This window comes from Columba livia, chromosome 19, assembly GCF_036013475.1.
Source record: "Columba livia isolate bColLiv1 breed racing homer chromosome 19, bColLiv1.pat.W.v2, whole genome shotgun sequence".
NCBI lineage: Eukaryota > Metazoa > Chordata > Aves > Columbiformes > Columbidae > Columba > Columba livia.
This window is the reverse complement of record NC_088620.1, coordinates 10,732,173-10,749,221: the sequence shown is the minus strand read 5'-3', so window position 1 is coordinate 10,749,221 and position 17,049 is coordinate 10,732,173. Positions and strand designations below refer to the sequence as shown.

Genomic DNA, 17,049 nt, shown 5'->3' with positions numbered 1-17,049 from the left:
GCGCCGCGCCTTTTACCCACCCTTTTATTTGCATAACAATGGCACGGCCGTGACGCCACGCCGAGGGGCGGGGCCACGCCACCGCGCTCCCATTGGAACGACCGGGCGGGAAGGGGCGGGAACGCAGCAAGAAGCCACGCCCCCCTCCCCCCGTTCGGGAGTGCGCGGGGCGGGGCGATGGGGGGCGCTGCCGGCACGGCACGGCCCGGCTCAGCTTAGCTCGGCTCGGCTCGGCTCGGGGTTTCGGCAGGGGGCACCACCGCCCAGGCGTGCGCGTCCGAGCCGTGCCGTGCCGTGCCGTGCCGTGTCGTGCCGAGCCGAGCCGAGCCGAATCGAGGCGCCCCGCCGCGCTGTGCTGCACCCGGGCTGTGCCCGTCCCCAACCACTCCCCGCCGCCCCCTCACTTCCCCCCAGCCAGGAGCCGGTGGCCCCAAAAGCCGCAGGGATGGGGCTCACCAAGGTGCTGCGGGGAGTCCTTTGCAATCACTCTCAAGCTTGGGGGTGACACCCTTCTTGCTGGGGCTTTGTCTCCCTGTGAGCAAAACTGGGACAGGTGACAGGCAGGGATGGGGGAGTTCAGCCCCTCTGCCACACAGGGGGTCTGCAGGAGGTTTGGAGGATCCATGGGTGGAACTGGTTCTGAGGAGAGAAGACTCAGCCCCCCGCAGGTCCCGCCAGCCCCAGAGTGACCCAGTTGAATCACACGGGACTTTATCTGGAGTCAGATCCGCTGCCCAGCTTGTGGCCAGATTCTTGGGGTGGCAGCACGGGGAGGTGCAGACACCATGAGTAAGCAGGAAAATGGGTACAAAGGTAATGAAAATAGTTAATCGACCCAAAAACACGCCGGAGGGGCCCTGCCCGTGCTCGTTTGGCCCATGAGAGAGCAAACGGTGGAGGCTGTTGGGGAGCAGCAGCCCTGGGCCGGCACTTGCTGCGGCTGCCGGGCATTTGGTCGGCTGAAGCGGGGCAGGAGGTGCGGGAAGAAAGGAAGGAGTGTGTCGTAAAATGAGGTGACAGCAGCCGTGCCGAGGGCAGCTGGCCAGCAAGCTGCTGTCACCTGGCTGTGCTGGCATGTCCATTTGGGGATGGAAAGGGAGAAATCAGCCAACTGCTAAATTCAGCCCCAATTGATGAAATGCCGCCTTGGAGCCATCCATCACACAGCTGCACGACAGTCGCCAGGGGCTCGGGGCACGATTTGCCCCATGGCGTTGTCCCATGGGTAGTCAGGGAAACGCAGCAGGCAGGGACGGCTGGGGCTGGGACTCTGCTCCTGCCCTCGCTGGGTTCTGCTGCTTTCTTTAACGAGGTTAAACCAGCCTGGTTCAGCTGTAAGGAGTCAGCAGAGCAGCTCCTGTTTCTCCTCACATAATAGTCCACTTCTCTGGGTCAATTTCTGCAGATAGTTTTTCTCATCCCCATCCCATTCCCATCTGCACCATCGTCCCATGCCCATGCCATCTCTGGCCCCATTCAACTCCCATCCATCCTATCCCCATCTCCTGCCCCATCCCATCCCATCCCATCCCATCCCATCCCATCCCATCCCATCCCCATCCCCATCCCATCCCATCCCCATCCCATCGCCATCCCATCCCATCCCATCCCATCCCATCCCATCCCATCGCCATCCCATCCCATCCCATCCCATCCCAGCCCAGCCCATCCCAGCCCATCCCAGCCCATCCCCATCCCCATCCCCATCCCCATCCCCATCCAGCCCTGTCTGGTCTCCATGTCTCAGCCCATTTGGTTTCCCTGAGCCCGAGCTCTCCCAGTCACATCTTTCTGATGTGAGCACACTGAAGCACATTGTTCTCACGGATCAGGGGTGACTGGGATGGGATCGTGGTCGGCAGCTCGAGGCCGGCACAGCACTGCGGCTGCTGGGCTGCTGACGCTCCCTGTCTGTGTCCGGTGTTCCTGCAGCTTCTCCCAGGACATCCCCATGCCACTGAGGCCTGGAGCCCCCACAGTGCTGGCACAGGGCATGGAGGTGGGCTCAGGGCCTTGGGGTCCATGCAGGAGCCAAGTTTGCTGAGGACAGTGAAGAGAAGCCACCCTCTGCCTGCCCTGTCCCCCCGAGGGACCCGTCCTGGGCAGGAGGTGGTGGCCTGCCCCCCAGCACCCCAGCTGTGGTGGCTGTGGGGGACACCAGTGGCAATCTCTGCCCTCTCGCCCATGTCACTTTGCGGGGTGAGCAGTGGGATGTACCTTGACTCATGGTGACTCACGGGGAGTTGTGCTCAGGGGCCCAGTATTGCTTGGCGATGCAAGCAGCTGCGCCACAGCGACTGGGGAGTCCAAGCACTAAACCTGCCAAACCCACCGCGGCAAAACCGGCCAAGGGAAAGTGGAGGGTTGTGCAGGGGCTCTGCTGGAGCAGGGCAGCACGGTGGCTGCGGTGGCTTGGGCGTGGGGGCTCCAGTCCTGGTGTCTTACCCCATCCTTTCCCCTCCTAAACATCCCGGGACAGCTGATTTTGAGTGTTTACGGGCCATATCCCATGAGGTGCTGAGACCTCTCAGTGAGCCGTGGGAGAGTGGGAATTGCTCACACCTCCCCGGTCTGGGGCTTGGCCAGAGTTACATCCTTGCAAGCAAATCTGCATTTACCAGTGACACTGGTGAGAAAAATAAAGAGGCTGGGCAGGGACCCAGCCACGCAAATGTTCAGGGCTGGCAGGTGGGGGCAGGACTCGGCCTGGGAACGGCGCCAGAGAGGAAGGGAAAACAGCAAAAAAAACAATCAAAAAAAGGAAAATAAAAAGGCAGTTTTGAAACCCTGCATTTCAGTTCCAGTTTGCGCCCCAGCTCTGTAACCGGAGAGGAGCCGGGTGCAGGGGTATGGCCGGGCCAGGCTCCCCGCACAGCGACGGCGAGGGGCTGCGCAGGGGCCGGTGGGCGCGGGGGTCCCTGTCCTTCTCACCCGGTGCCGGCTCCCTGGGACCCTGCTAAACCAGTAATCCCGGGCAGCGATCTGCCTGTCCTCTTTTGAGAAGAGGGGAAACCGTGGCGAGCACGGGTGCTGCCGACGGCGGCGGGAGGCGGGGAGAGGGACCCAGCTATGCGATGCCTTTAGCAAACAGTCACGCCGAGAGGCGCACACCAAATTCCCCTTCCTCAAGGGATGTGATGACCGAATTTTCCCCCGCTCATGAGAACCTGCGGGTGAGAAGAGAAGGAATGGCTGCTGCCGGCATTGCCGGGGGGGCTCAAAGCCGCGCTGGTGTGTGGGGCTGGGCACTTGCAGCCGTCTTCCAAAAAATCCAAGCGGGCAGTGCCCATCCCCTTGGCCAGGCGGACAAGCCAGCAAGCGTCCAGCCACCCCCGGAGGCCTCCTTGAAGGGAGCCAGGGGGACGGATCCGGGGCAGGCGGCGAGGGGGCGTGCCCCCACTTAATTCATTAAAATGTGTCGGAGAGCGTGGGAAAGACGAGAGCTTTTCTTCCCAGCGCAGAGACCCAGCAAAAGGCGCGCGAGGGAGAGCGACCCGCCCGCTCGGCTCCCTGCGAGCCGGAGGAAGCGCAGAGGTTTCCTCCGCCGCTGGCCCCGCCGGTGCTTTGCCTCCCGGCTGTTTGGCAAATCGGTTGCCAGAGCCCCGGTGGGGAAACGTGGGGCTCGGCCAACACCGTCTGTGAGGACGCGGGGTGTGGGCAGGGAGGGGAGCCCACGCGAGGCCGGGTGCTGGGGGCTGTGGTTGCTGGGTGGGAAGGGTCTCCCTTGCAGACACCCACCTCAGGGTGAGAGGAAAGGGAAACTCGTCCCCAGGCTGCTGCTTTCGGCAAGGGGGCAGCAGGGAGGGGGCTGCCAGAGGGTGTCAGGGAGAAACCTTCCTGTGCACTACCTGAGAGCTCCCTGCTCGCAGCGGGGGACAGGCCATGGGACCAGCCTCATGCTCTGCCCACCCAGGTAACACGGCACATCCCAAACCCACGAGCCCTCAGCAGCACCCAAGCAGTGCCCGGGGGCTGAGCCTCTGCCCGTCCTGTGGGCAGAAAGCTCCTGAGGCCAGACGCTGGGGTTCACGCCAGGAGCCTCATGCTCACGCAATGAGGACATGGGTGCAGGTGCCTCGTGACCTCTGCAGGGAGCAAAGCACCATGAGTAGAGCTCTTGTGGGCAGCTTAGGGGAGCCCTGGGGACAAGGAGAGGCTCCAGGCCTCCCCCTCCTCCTGGAACACCCACACCATGGGGGGCACCACCGTGCAAAGTGGGCTGGGGACTGCCGCTTCCTGCAAATGACACCATGGATGCTGCTCTGAGTGTTCCCTCCCTCCCAGCCTGTGACAAACAGGATTTGAGACCTGAGTGAGACTCAAGCATGGTCATAAACTCACATGTGGTCATTGTCCTCGGGGGGCACACAGGCTGAGGACCCTGACCCTGCACATAGGCTGTGGTGACGTGGTGCTGGGCTGTGCAGGTTGGATTGTGACCCCACAGCTCGGTCTTTAATAATTCCAGTGCCCATCATCAGTCCTTATCCCGCTGGAAATGCTGCAGCTCTTCTCGTGTTCAAACCCTGCCCCTAACATCCAGCTTCTGTCTTTGACAGTGGGAAAATGCTGTTTGGGCAAAAGGCCACCAGCTGGGACCCCTGGGAGGTGCGGAGCTGTTCCTGCCCCCTGCCACAGGCAGGGATCTCCGGCTGCCCCTGTCGGGGTGCTGCCACGCTGCCCTGTGCCATTGCCTTGGCTGATGTCCCTGTTCCAGCCCAGCACACGTGGACCAAACTGCCTCGGCTCAAGCCTGTGTCTCCTGTGACATGTGGTCCATTGCACTGCACGGTCACTCCTTTGCGGTGGCCTGGGGATGGGGACACATCACCCCACTGCTCCCACCATGTAGTTCCCCCAAAAACACACGGTACAGCCCATTGGCCCTGGCCCGATGGTCGGGTGACCGCTCCGTGGGGACATGCCTGGGGTTGAGGCAGTCCTGGGGGTGACACAGCCATAAACCCAGCAGAACACACCGCGAGGGACACCTGGTGAGCGGAGAGAGACTCATTTGCCTGGGAGCTGTGACTGGGTATTGGCAGGCTGGTGGGAAGGGTCCGGTCCTGGGCTATTTCCCAGGGAACAAACATCTTCTTGATGCAAATCCCTGTCCTCAAGTGGCACTGACACCTCTCTCCTCTCCCACCCCCGGCCCCCGGTGTGGGGCAGCTCAAGGACCTGAGCTTGCAGCCTGGGTCTGTGCCCAGAAACACGCTGGTTTGTTTGAAAACGGCAGCCGAGCAACTGGGAGCTCAATCGGAGCATCCGGCTGGAAGAGCAGCTCTGTGTCGAGGACGGGCAGCAGCACGGCCCTGGCCCTCCTCCTCCTCCTCCTCCTCTTCCTCCCCTGCCTTAGGGACTGACCAGCCCTAGTTCAAGCCACAAAGTCACGCCAGGGAAAACCAGGCTGATTTCTCTGAGCCAGTCAAATATGCGACGAGGTTTCCGCTCCAGATTACAGGAGGAAGGAAGTTTGCTGGGAAGGGGATGGGGATAAGGTGGAGGAGAAGGGAGGGAAGCACATTCCTGCCCGATGAGGAGCAATGTTGATATATTCATTTGTAAACTAAAGCTGGTCCGAGTGCCAAACACCTTGTCCTCATCAGACTCTGAAGGATATGCAAGGAGTACACAAGGCGAGGAGAGGAACCCGCCTGACATCCGATGCAGCGTGTGATTTCTCAAGGCTGAGAGATGCTGCTTGCTCAGGTCTCATTCAGGCTGGTGTGACAAACAGAGATAACCCCCTTCTCTAGCTCTGTTTGTCACAGGGTCCCCTGTGATCCTGGTTTGCAGTGCAGGGGCAGGAGCTGAGCGCAGGTGGGGCGACCTGGGGCTGGAAGGGCTCTTGGTGTGTGCAGCCCCCAAAGAGCTGCGCCCCCGCAAGAGCTCTGCAGGAGCTGCCCTTCCAACGTGCCACCAAATGGCTCCATAAAAACCAGAGGGCTCATTACTGCCCTAATAAACGTTAAACATTAGTATGGCACAGACAATGGGATTTTAATTTTTTTTTTTTTAAGTAATCAGATAGGGAAATAATATTGTAGGGTGATGAAACAGCTGGTTTAATTCCCTTTGATCTGTATCCTCCATTCAAAACTGGACAATTTATTGCTTCCTGGATGCCGCTCAAGGCCGGTTCAATGTGGAGTTCGATGCTGACTGTGTCTGTGATTGGAGATGACCTTTCTGCACAGACCCCACCTTGGCATCACCTCCTGCAGGCAGCACGAAGGGAGGTGCTGTGCTGCGTCTCAGCCACTGCTCCATCCCCAGGAGCCGGATGAGCCCCTTGAGAGCTGCTTTGTGCCGTGCCCCCATGTAGGCACGACCTAGCGGTATCTGCCCCAGCTTGGTCTTCTCCTAAAACAAGTCCCACCATGGTGACCCTGCCCGAGTGCAGTCAATTGCCAGCAGTAAGCCCAAGAGCTTGTCTCCAAATTGATGGAGATGGCAGGAAGACAAAGTCCCAGAGGTGGCCAGGAGGTGACCCAGCTGTCCCCAGGGGTCAGAGGGAAGGGCCCCTTCCAGGCAGCTGTGTGGCCAGGAGCTGTCCCCAGGGCAAGGGACAGGGTCAGCGTGCCCCGCTGTCCCCTCACCAGCTCCCCTCCGCAATGGAAACAGCAGCAGACAGACGTGAAACCACAGCTCCCCAAACCCCGCGACTGCAGCCCAGCAATGCCCACGGGCTGGCTGAGGAGCTGTTTGGAGGCTCGAGGACACAGCTCCCACCTCCCCGCTCCTGGCTGGGGCTGGAGTAACTCAGCTGTTGGTGTGACTCAGAACCTTGCCCCAAAGCGGGTCTGCAGAGGTTGGTCTTATGGCGCGATGAAGCATCTCTCATTGGGAGGACTCTGCAGCACTTCTGCTTTACTTCATCCCCAGTTTCTGCCCTGCCAGAGCAAACCCTGAAGCAGCAGGATGCTGACACACAGATAAGTCTGTGTGGGGCTGCTCAGCCCCCGGCGCTGGCCGTCCCACGCTCAGCGGCTGGGGTGACCCTACCGGTGCCTCCACCAGACACTGGTGTAGAGGGGCTGCTGGCAAAGCACGAGCCTCATCCTCCTTCTGCTCAGAGGACACTCTTTAGGGTCCCCAGGTGGTCCCCAGGGGGGCTGGGGGTCTGGTTGCCCACACATGGCAGAGCACGAGCCAGGAGTGTTCACGAGGAGGCACCTGATGTGCTGCAGGAGCCATGGTTGTTCTGCAGAGCATCAAAGGTGCTGGCACCAGAGGTGGGTAAATGTAAGGACATTCTGCTTCCAGACAGTGAACAGGTCACCTGGACACACAGGGACAATAGGAAAACCCCCAGAGCCAGAGCACCAGCTCAAGGCTGAGAGTGGTCAAACATCCTTGAGGGGCCAGATCCCTGCAGCCACGGGGCAGTGTGTGCCCCAGGTGGGTGCTGAGTGACCCCCAGCAGGGATCCCTTGTGTCCCTTTCTGCAGGTCTCCTGCCACCCAGCCCGGACACCTGAGGGCTCTGTGAAGGGCTCAAGGGAGAAAACTGTCCTGGCAACCTCAGGCAGCCAGCCTGTCCATGGGCAGGGATGGAGGGATCATGAGGTGGAGGGATGAAGGGACGGATGGATGAAGGGACGGATGGATGAAGGGATGGATGGATGAAGGGGTGGAGGGATGAAGGGATGGAGGGGTGGAAGGATGGAGGGATGAAGTGACAAGGTAATTATGGCCCAAAGACAGGGAGGTTCGCCCAGCACATATAAAACCAGAGTCTGTGTCTCCATCTGGATGTATCATCACCTGCAAAGTGGATATTTGGTTTATCCATGTATCAGTTTTCCAGCCCCAGAAACCCTACAAGCACTTGCCAGTGCTCCAGGCCAGGTATATTTAAAGATGCCAGTTTAGCAGAACACAGTTTGTCCTCTGCTGACACTTCCTGGCCCAAACTGTTGCACCAGAAACGTGATAAAAATGACCTGGGGGTAAGAGCAGAGAGGAAATTCCCATTTTAGATGAAGAGGGAATTAAGAAAAACACATTAACACCTAGAGAGAGCGCAGGGCTGGGAAACCAGGACATGAAACAACTCCTTCAGGTTATATGTAAAAATGTAGACAACTGAGGAGGGAAACAGAAAGAATGGATGGAAAAATTATGGCCACTGAGGGTGAGCTTAGCAGAAGTAATTTTAACCCCATTAGGAGAAATAATCACCATGGCTGGAGGTGTCAATGCAGGAAGGTGTACCGGGCCCTGAGAGCCTCCAGCAGAGTGGGAAAATCCCTTTTTCTTCTGCCCATCTCCAGCGCAAACCAAGAGAGATGGGGAAGGAGGAGCTGAAGGTGATGGGAAGGAAGTTTGCGCTCAACCAGACCATTTTTGGATAGCGAGTCCCAGTGCCTTGCACCACTGGCCTGGGGTGAGTGGCCCCCAGCCCCCAGGGCAGTGTTGCTGCATGGCTGGGCTATGGGAGCTCCCTGGGCCCTGGGGACAGAAGAGACAGACAGACAGACTGTAGCAGCTCCCCAGGGCAATGCCCCCAGACCCAGTGTCACCACAGAGCCAAAGCCTCAGCAGCAGGAGACACGGTCCCCAAGTCCTCCATGCGTAGGGGCTGCATGGTGCTGGGAGTGGACATCTCCGGCTGGGCCATCACCAGGGAGGTTTCGCTTTGCGATCCCCAAAACCAGGCTGGGAGGAGGGAAAAAGTGGATTTAAGGCAAATGTGCAGCAGCCAGTGTCAAGATCCCCAGCACCGCAGTGTTGCAGCGTCTGTCGCTCTGCAAGCAGAGCCGGGGCTGGGGGGTCTCGCTGGTGCCTGTGCACAGGCCAACACACGCTGCTGTGAGGATGATGATGGTGATGATGGTGATGATGGTGGTGATGGTGATGCTCAGCCAGGGAGGAGGCTTTCTGTCCAAGTTCCACCAATCTGGTCAGAGCCAGATTCACACCTGAGCGTGTCCTCATGGGAAGGGGTCAGGCTCAGCACCCTGCCCTGCCAAAGCCTGGCCTTACCTCGACGCACAGGCAGTGCCAGCCGTGCATGTGGCCATGGTGACAGTGCCAGCCATTGTGGTGCTGCCGGCATCCACCGCAACGCCAATCAGCTCCAGTGAAGGATGTGTGGTTATTTTCTGCTTTCACTTGAAAGAAATGAGGCTCAGAGGCAGCAAACAAGGGGCGGGGGGTGCTCCTGGCAGGTCTGTGAGGGAGATGGGGATGGAGGGGTGGGCACAGGGGTCCTGCTGCTCTCTGCCATCTTCTGATGGAAATTGGGACAAAACAGCACACTGTGACCATGGGGACTGTCACCAGGGATGCTGTGCCATGGTGGCAGGAGGTCGAGTCCATGGCCAGCGCTCAGCGGAGACTGCTGGGGAGAGAAGATGGGTGTAGCTGTGGGGACAGCCACCATTCAGTGTCCCTTGCGCTAAAACCCAGGCAGAAGCTCGTGGAAAAAGGCATGTTTAAGGAGGAAAAATTTAGTTTTGTCACAGGGTTGAGCCAGGAGGTGAGATGTCCCTGGGGAGAAAGGAGCCCCTGGCACTGCATGGCCAGGAGCACTGGGAGAGGGAAAGCGAGTCTTGAATTGCAGCGTAAGCTGCCCAGGCAGCGCTTCCCTGGCCCGTAAATGTCACACTTGAGCCAGGAGCCCCCTGGGCCCTCCCAGCAATAACGTCAGGACCTGGCAGTTACCCGGGGTTAGAGGAAGAGTTCTGCAAATGCTCCTCAGTTGCAGGTGGAGCAGTTTAATCCTGTTCCTGGGCCAGGAGGCATCTGACGGCAGCAGCCAGAGCAGCAGGACCAGCCTGGCCCCTGTATCGACCCCACAGCCTCTGCTGGACACCAGCTATTCCCCCCATGGCCCCCGGTCCTGGCGATGGCGGGACCATGCACTTCATTGCCACCCCTGTGTCTGTCCCACAGAGCCCTGGGCACTCAACGGCCCCAGCCAGGGGGGCAGGCGGTGCTGCTCCCCATCAGGCTGCCAGGCAATGGGACCCCCCGCACCAGTCTGGCTCTGCTGGGCAGGCCCAGCTCCAGGGTGATGCAGGTGCCAGCGGGCACTGTGCTGCACCCAGAGGTTTTCCTGTGGTTGCTCAGCAGTGCTCACCCCCTGGCGCCCAGGCCTGTGCCCCCCATGGACCCTGAGGAACGCCGGGAGAGCTCCCGGGAGAGCAGGAGCAGGGGGAGAGGGGGCACTGGGGACAGGTCATGGTGTGACATGTGTCCCCAGGCTGGGGAGAGCTCAGGGCACTGGAGGTGCTCTCGGCCCTGCTCTGCTGTTGGGGACGTGGCTCCTGGTGCCCAACATGAGTGACACAGCAGGGTGGCACTGGGGCGAGGGTGCTGCAGCCTGATGGGTGCGGTGGCGTCGGCACTGTCTGGGTAGTATTTTGGAGAGATCTGCTGCCCTCTTGCCATGCCCAGCCTGGAGGGAGGCAGAAATAAAGCCAAGGGTCCATTCTCCATCAACCTCTGATTTAATGATCTCATGGAGGCCATGTATTTTTGGGCTGTTGTGAACCATCAGTGCAAACATGACAGTCCCCTCCATGGCAGAAAGGAAACCCCTCCCACTCCCAGCCCTGCACTGCAAACCCACAGCCCAAAATCTCCTGAGGTTCACCAGGGAGCACATCCCTGCGGTCCCCGTCCTGCTGTGGAGCCATCCCGAGACCCCACGCCCCCCTCAGCTCAGCTCATAGATGTTCTGCTCATCCCCAGTGGCAACAAGAACATCCTGAAACTGGGAGACAACGCGTCCAAAATGGGACCCTTCCCAAAACACCTTTCCGCAGCGGGTGCAGCAGTAGAAGTCGGTGAGCTCGGCTCTGTCCAGCACCCCGGGGGGGATGGCCGCGACCTGCAGGGCTGTGCCCCCCGCCAGCGCTGCGGCCGCCCCGCGCTGCTCCGGCCCCTCCAGCCGCCCCCCATGCGGGGTGGCAGCACCACAGCTCTGGCTGGGCTCATCCTCGCTCCTCTCCAGGCAGCCTGTGGGGAGAGGAGACAGCAGGTAAACCATCCGTGTGATGAGTGCGGTCTGTGCTCAGCCACATGACTGACCCTTGTGTGGGACATGTCATCCCTGCAGCAAGTCCGGGCTCTGCCGTGCATCCCGGGGAGGAGCACCCCATGAATTTGGGAGAACATGGCCACCAGAACCCACCACCTGCCTGCCTTGAGTGTGGCACTGTGCAGCCTCCTGCTCCCCAGCAGCCCCACGGCACCTCTGACATCTCCACCGTGACCTGCCACTGCCAGGGCCTGCCGTGGCCTCGGGAGCTGTTCCGCTCTGGGTGACCACACCAGCGCTGCTGCTGGACTGGGTGCAGTGGTTTTGCCTCCCTGCGGCAGGTCGGGCAAGGCTGGTCCCCAAGACGGGCTGTGTCCCCTTTGGGTTGCGTTACAGAGCAAGCAAACAGCAAGGGAAGCCCTCACTGCTGCTTTAATGAAAACCCACCATTAATAGCTGTTTGCACTGGTCACAACACCCACAACTCTCCTGGCCCAGCCCAGGGATGTTGGGCATTGGGGTACGTGTGACACCCACCTCCCATCACATCCCAGGCCAGGGGCACAGCGGCCACCATGTGGGTTTGTGTCTCCTGAGTCATCCCCACACCCCCCAAGCCCCGGCCTGCCGGGCAGGCAGATCGCTGCCGTCACAAACCAAGAGGCACAGACACCCCGGCACTGCCGGCAGCCCAGTGCAGGCCCCACCGCCGGGGCACGGCAGGTCGCTGGATCCAGTAGCGGAAGCCGAGGGCTGAGCTGCCGCCATTCATCAGGACACTGGCAGCCGGGGACATGGCTGCAGTTATTGCTGTGGGATGACTCATTTTGACAGGGGGGCACTTGACCTGCCCAGGCATCAATTAAGACAACAAAAGGCATCCTGCATCCCTCCAGCGGCACCTCCGGAGCACCCAGCCTGCCCCTTTGGAGGATCAGAGGGAGCCTTGTCGGGAGCCAGCTGTGCTGGAGAGGGACACGAACATTCCTGGCAGTCTCTTCCCTGCACCTCAGTGCTGTCTGGAGCTGGGCCATGCTGGGGATTACTGGGAGAAAGGCTGCGGACAGCCCTGCAATGGCTGCTCCATCCCAGCAGAGCCATCCCTTGGCTGCCCAGCAGGGCCTGGACCTGCCACCACAGGAGCAGACAGAGCCAAGCCAGGGAAAGGCGCAGGGGGTCAGCTCCCACCAGCCTCGGTTCAGGGGGGGCTCCCCAGGGCCCCCCAAGACCTTCAGCACCTCCCTAGAGCAGATGACCTGTCCAAGCTGGTGGGGCACGGTCACCCCCCTTCCCAGCAGCCAAACAGCCGCACGCAGGGTCAAGGTTGTCACTGGAGACGTTGTCAGGGTGGGTTTGCAGCCCAGCCCAGCCCAACACGCAGCCCAGGAGCAGCACAGGCTTGGGGGCTGTTGCCACAACATGAGGGAACGCAGCCCTGAGCTCAGTCCAAGCCGCTGGCCAAGAGCTGGGCTCACCACCACTGTGCCCTGGGCAAGTGTGCTGCAGCCCTGCTCACAAACATGCCTTTCCTTCATCCTCTGCGCCTCATCCTTTCCTCATCCTTTCCTCTGAGAGGAAAAAGAATGACCTCAGTTTCCCATTTTCTCCAGTTTTTGGCATGTGGTGAAGCACCTGCGCTGCTCTCAGGAGATCCCTGAGCCGGCCCGAGCGGGGATGCTGAGGAGGAGCCCTGTTCCCAGGGGATTCTCCTGGACAGAGCCCATCACCCTCTGCCCTCACCCGTCCTCGCCTCCCTCTGCCCTGGGTGACCCGGTGGCACAGGGTGGCCTCAGCCTGGCTATGGAGGGACCGGCTCGCTGAGGAGCCCAAGCTGCAGGATGCGCCTCCAAGCACAGGAACCACAGGCTCCCTGCACAACCCTGGGCCACCACTTGTTTTTCTTCAGTTTATTACACATGGACACAAATCTGCCTTTCTTACCCTTTTCTATTTATTGCGCCTGCTCTCACGCACCAGACCTCTGCATCGGCCTCCAGGACCTGCAGCTTCGTTGGGACTTTCAGATCCAACTGTAATTGCCAGCAGCCAGCACCGATGGCCAGCATCTTTCCCCACCGTGGAGCCTACGAAATTCCCCATCCCAACCTGGTAGCACATCCAGCCCTGCCGGCGCAGGGACACTCGATTCCTGCAGGAATCCTGGGCAATTTGCTCTCCGTTCCGACACGCTCCACCAGCCACCGAGCTGCTGGTGGGCAAAGCCAAATGCAGTCCCCCTCCTCCCCGCCATGGGGGGGTGGGAAACCTCCAGCTCCCCCAGACACCCCCATCCCACCCCCCAGGCCTGTGAGAAAAAGGGAAGAAAAGTTCATCCCTTACAAGCCCAGGGAGAGAAAGGCCGTGATGGTCGCCCAGTAATTTTGCCTTTCGCTTGCACCAGCCCCCTCCTAATTGTGGCTCTTCAAAGGGTTGAAAATGCTACATCACTTCAAAGTGACCATTTTTGAATGGGAGCTTGTAAAACCCTTTCTCCCCCTCCCACCAAATTCTTTCCAGAGCTTTTGAAGATCCTGTGCTCCCCTTGCCGCTGCAGTGAAAGGGCCACCGGGCGCCAGGCGCTGGGTGCCAGCAGGGCACACAGGGAAAGCTGTGCTGGGAAAGGGTCAGATCCCCCAGAATAAAACGGTTTTCCTGGGGGAAAATGGGGATTTTTTCAAGAAGGTTTTTCCCCCCATTGAGATAGGCAGAGCCCTCCCCAGTGAAGGCACAGCCCGGCTCGCCAGGATGCTGCACATTGCAAGAGATGGAGCAAAAGGCACCTGGGGGTGCGTGGGGACGGGGGAGCCGCGTGTGTCCGTTCAATGTGCCTGGAGTTTTTCAGATCTATGGTTTCCAGAGCTCTGCGAGGGCTCGCACCAAAGGCTGGATTCCCACCGCATCTCTGAGGAGGAGAAATGAAAGCGCTTCCTTACCAAATCAATTTGAAACACCTCTTGGGAACTAATAATCCCATTATAAAACATCTCAAAAATAAAAAGCCCTTTTGCCTCTTGCTCACCTCTCCCTCTCTTGCCCGGGTCACCCTGGGGATGACAGAGCCTGATGGGGGCTGAGCAAGGGGAAAGGGGGTGCAGCAGGACCCCAGTTTCTGCAGCAAGTTCTTCCCCTGGCTGAGCAAGGCCCCCCTCAGCAGTGGGACCCCAACTCTGCAGCCCAGGAGATGCACTTTTCAGGTCTGCAGCAGCCCCGTCTTGTGCCCAAGCCGCTGCCACGTGCCTCAGGTGGGGTGCAGCAGCAGCCCCGCCGGCCCGGGAGGGACCCGCTCCCTTCAGCCCCGGCCACTGACACTGAGGTGGTGGGGAAGACACACAGCAAAGCCACATCTCGTCCTAGGGCACTGCACGGTTCCTGGTGCCCAAAAACCAGGTGTCTTTCACGTGTCCCACTTCAAGGTCTTGCTTGTAGATGCTGGGGCTGAGGCCAGCAGGAGAGACGGAGGGCCCGTCGTGGGCACGGGGATGTTCACCCTCCCCTCCCCCAGAGAGGCCCTAAGGGGTGCAGGGATCATATTAAGAGGCCATTGTGATGGTGTCACTGGTGACCTGTAGTCCTTACATCCTATTCTGTTGAGCACAGTGCGTTGCTGGGACCCCCCAATGCAGGACTGGGCACAGCAGGGCCTGGGAAGCCAGGAGAGAGCAGGACCAGGGCAAAGCTCCTGTGAACCTGTGCCCATTCATCTGCATAGACCACACAGCCCTGGTTTGGCTGGAAACAACCCATCCCCATGTGCGTGAGCCCTGGGCACCCTTGGGGTTTCTTTGTTGGGGAACTATCCAGTAATTCAAACTCCATGTGGGAGCCGGGTACTTCTGCACAAAACCCTGCCCCAAAGGCTCTGTTTCTAGCCCAGGTCCCTCTGTGTCACCCCATCTAAGACCAAGGCCTTGGGGCGAGGTGCTTGTCCCAGCTGGCTCAGGCGGGGACCTGGCCCTGGCCCCACAGCTCTGCAGTGGGAACCGCAGCCTCCTGCCACCTCCCGAGAGGCACCGGGGTCTGGCAGCGCTTGTGCAAGCTGAGAGCCCTTCTCCCAGCCCGGCAGCCGCACCCAGCTGTCATCGCAACCACACACACGGGAGACTCGTCCGTAATTAGGCAATTAAGGCTGAGGTGTTTTGGAGAAAGCGCACATCGTAAAGGCTTTGCACAAGGCTGAAAGCAGACCTGGGAGCATTCTTGGAGTACAAAGGTGCATGGGAAACCTTGCCACAGTGAGAGATCGAACCCGATAAGAGGAGTTACAAGCCTGAGAAACGCACTCGATTGCAGGGCACTGAAGATGCTGGGTTATCTTTTCCTCCTCAATAAGGTAGATAAGCAAAGGACAAAGGACCCGGGATTGTGCAACCCAGGCTGCAGCCCAGCCACGATCTTAAGATGTTCCCAGGGCGGAGGGGGGAGGATGATCTCAAGGCAAGAGGCACCTTCAGTTGCTGTTATCTCCCCGTGCCACAGTGGGAGAAAACCCTGCCAGCTCCTGCGCCCAGCGCCACGCGGGAGCACCCAGTGGTCCCCAGCTCCTCCCGCTCGGCACAGCGCTGGGGTCAGAGCTCTGCAGACCTGCAGCCACCAAAATGTTGCTGGCTTCTCAGCCTAGCAGTTGTTTTTCATGTGAGCAAACAAAACTCTTCTGAAAAGGGCGAGCTGGCAGAGCACAGCCCACCCGAACCCAGGGGGTGTTTCTGGCTGATCTCACCATCGCAGCCCCCACCCCAGTCCTGTGCTGCAGTTCCCTGATCCCCATCCCCACCCTGCTTGGTGACAAGATGCTCCTGTCACCCTGCTGCACCTCAGAGGGAAGAGAGCCTGAACACATGGGGGTGTCCTGTCTGAGGGTGAAGGGAGCCCCTGGGTCCACGGGTGCAGCCCCTCGGGGACCCGTTCCCTTCCCTGCAGGAATGTGCAGAGCAGCCCAATGTGTCTGGGTGCCTTGGCCTGTCCTGCACGCCAGGGTCAGTGCTGAGGCAGTGAGGATGCACAGGCTGCTCCATGGGTGCAAGAGCCCTCCTGGGACAGCACAGGGATCGCCCCGCGGCAGTGGCCTCTTTCTGCTCTGCACTGGAGCCCTGGCCCAGGCATGTGGGTCCCACCAGCCCATGCCCACAGCTGTCCTAGGGTGGTGGCTGCAGAGAGGGGACCCGGTACCATACCGGTGTCACCCTGGCTCAGAGTCACTGCTCAGCTGCCCCCGCACTGTGGTCTGGCAGCTCTCCTGCCTGTGCGCTGCCTGCACCAGCTTCCAGCCAGGAAAGGACAGAAACCTTGAGTTTCTGCTGGAGCACAGCGGGTGCCCGGGTCGGGCTGCTCACAGCCCCACCAGCCCCATGACGTCCTGCTGCCCAGCACAGAGGTGTCCCAGCTGCTCCTCCAGCTGCCCATGGGGCTGCCCGGAGCTCATCCTGCACCTGTGGGATGCGAGATCGGAGGAGAAGATGGGTAGTGCAGATCTCACTGGTCCTGAGTACCAGCTTTGGCGGCTGCTCAGGGACGAGGTTCACACAGCCTGGGGCTCCCCAGGCTGCTGCATCGGGGTCCCCATCGGGGTCCCTGGCCACTGTGCCTTCTCCTCCGCCTCTCTCCAGCACGGTTAGCAGCACAGCCCAAAGAAAAGCAGAACCAGTTGTTTTCACATTTTGCAAAATATTTCAGATGGCAAGGGGTGATTTTATGATTCAAACAGCCTTTCTGTTTGGCGAATCCAACCAGATCATAGGGGCTCTATCCTCGTCTTTCCCAGGGACCAGATTTCATCTGGCAGAGCATCCCCTGAGCACTGGGGCCCCACGCCAGCTGTTTTTACCACACTGACTAAGCAAGAAGCTTCCTCAGGCCAGACAAAAGCCCATGCCACATCTCATCCCCCTGGGTCATCTGGGAGCCCACACGCTGCTGCCCATGGCCTCCAGTGAGGTCCTGCCTGTGCTACGTGGTGACCCACAGCACTGCTGCCCCTCTCTGCCTGCTCCAGGCACCCGAGCAGCTCAGAGCATCTCACTGGCAAAAAGGCATCACAGGGCAAAACCGTCCAGGCTTGAA

At 60.1% G+C, this 17,049-nt stretch overlaps 1 protein-coding gene across 15 annotated transcripts in view; it reads right to left on the bottom strand.

Moving 5' to 3' along the window:
- Positions 1 to 10,440: 10,440 nt before the first annotated feature.
- Positions 10,441 to 17,049, bottom strand: part of EXD3 (exonuclease 3'-5' domain containing 3) — a 297,294-nt gene continuing 290,685 nt past the window's right edge. For all 15 annotated transcript variants that reach the window (XM_065036159.1, XM_065036161.1, XM_065036172.1 and 12 more), the window contains one exon: positions 10,441 to 10,970. In XM_065036159.1, the coding sequence (XP_064892231.1) occupies positions 10,669 to 10,970 (302 nt within the window). In that variant the 3' untranslated portion in view covers positions 10,441 to 10,668. The remainder of the gene's footprint in view (positions 10,971 to 17,049) is intronic.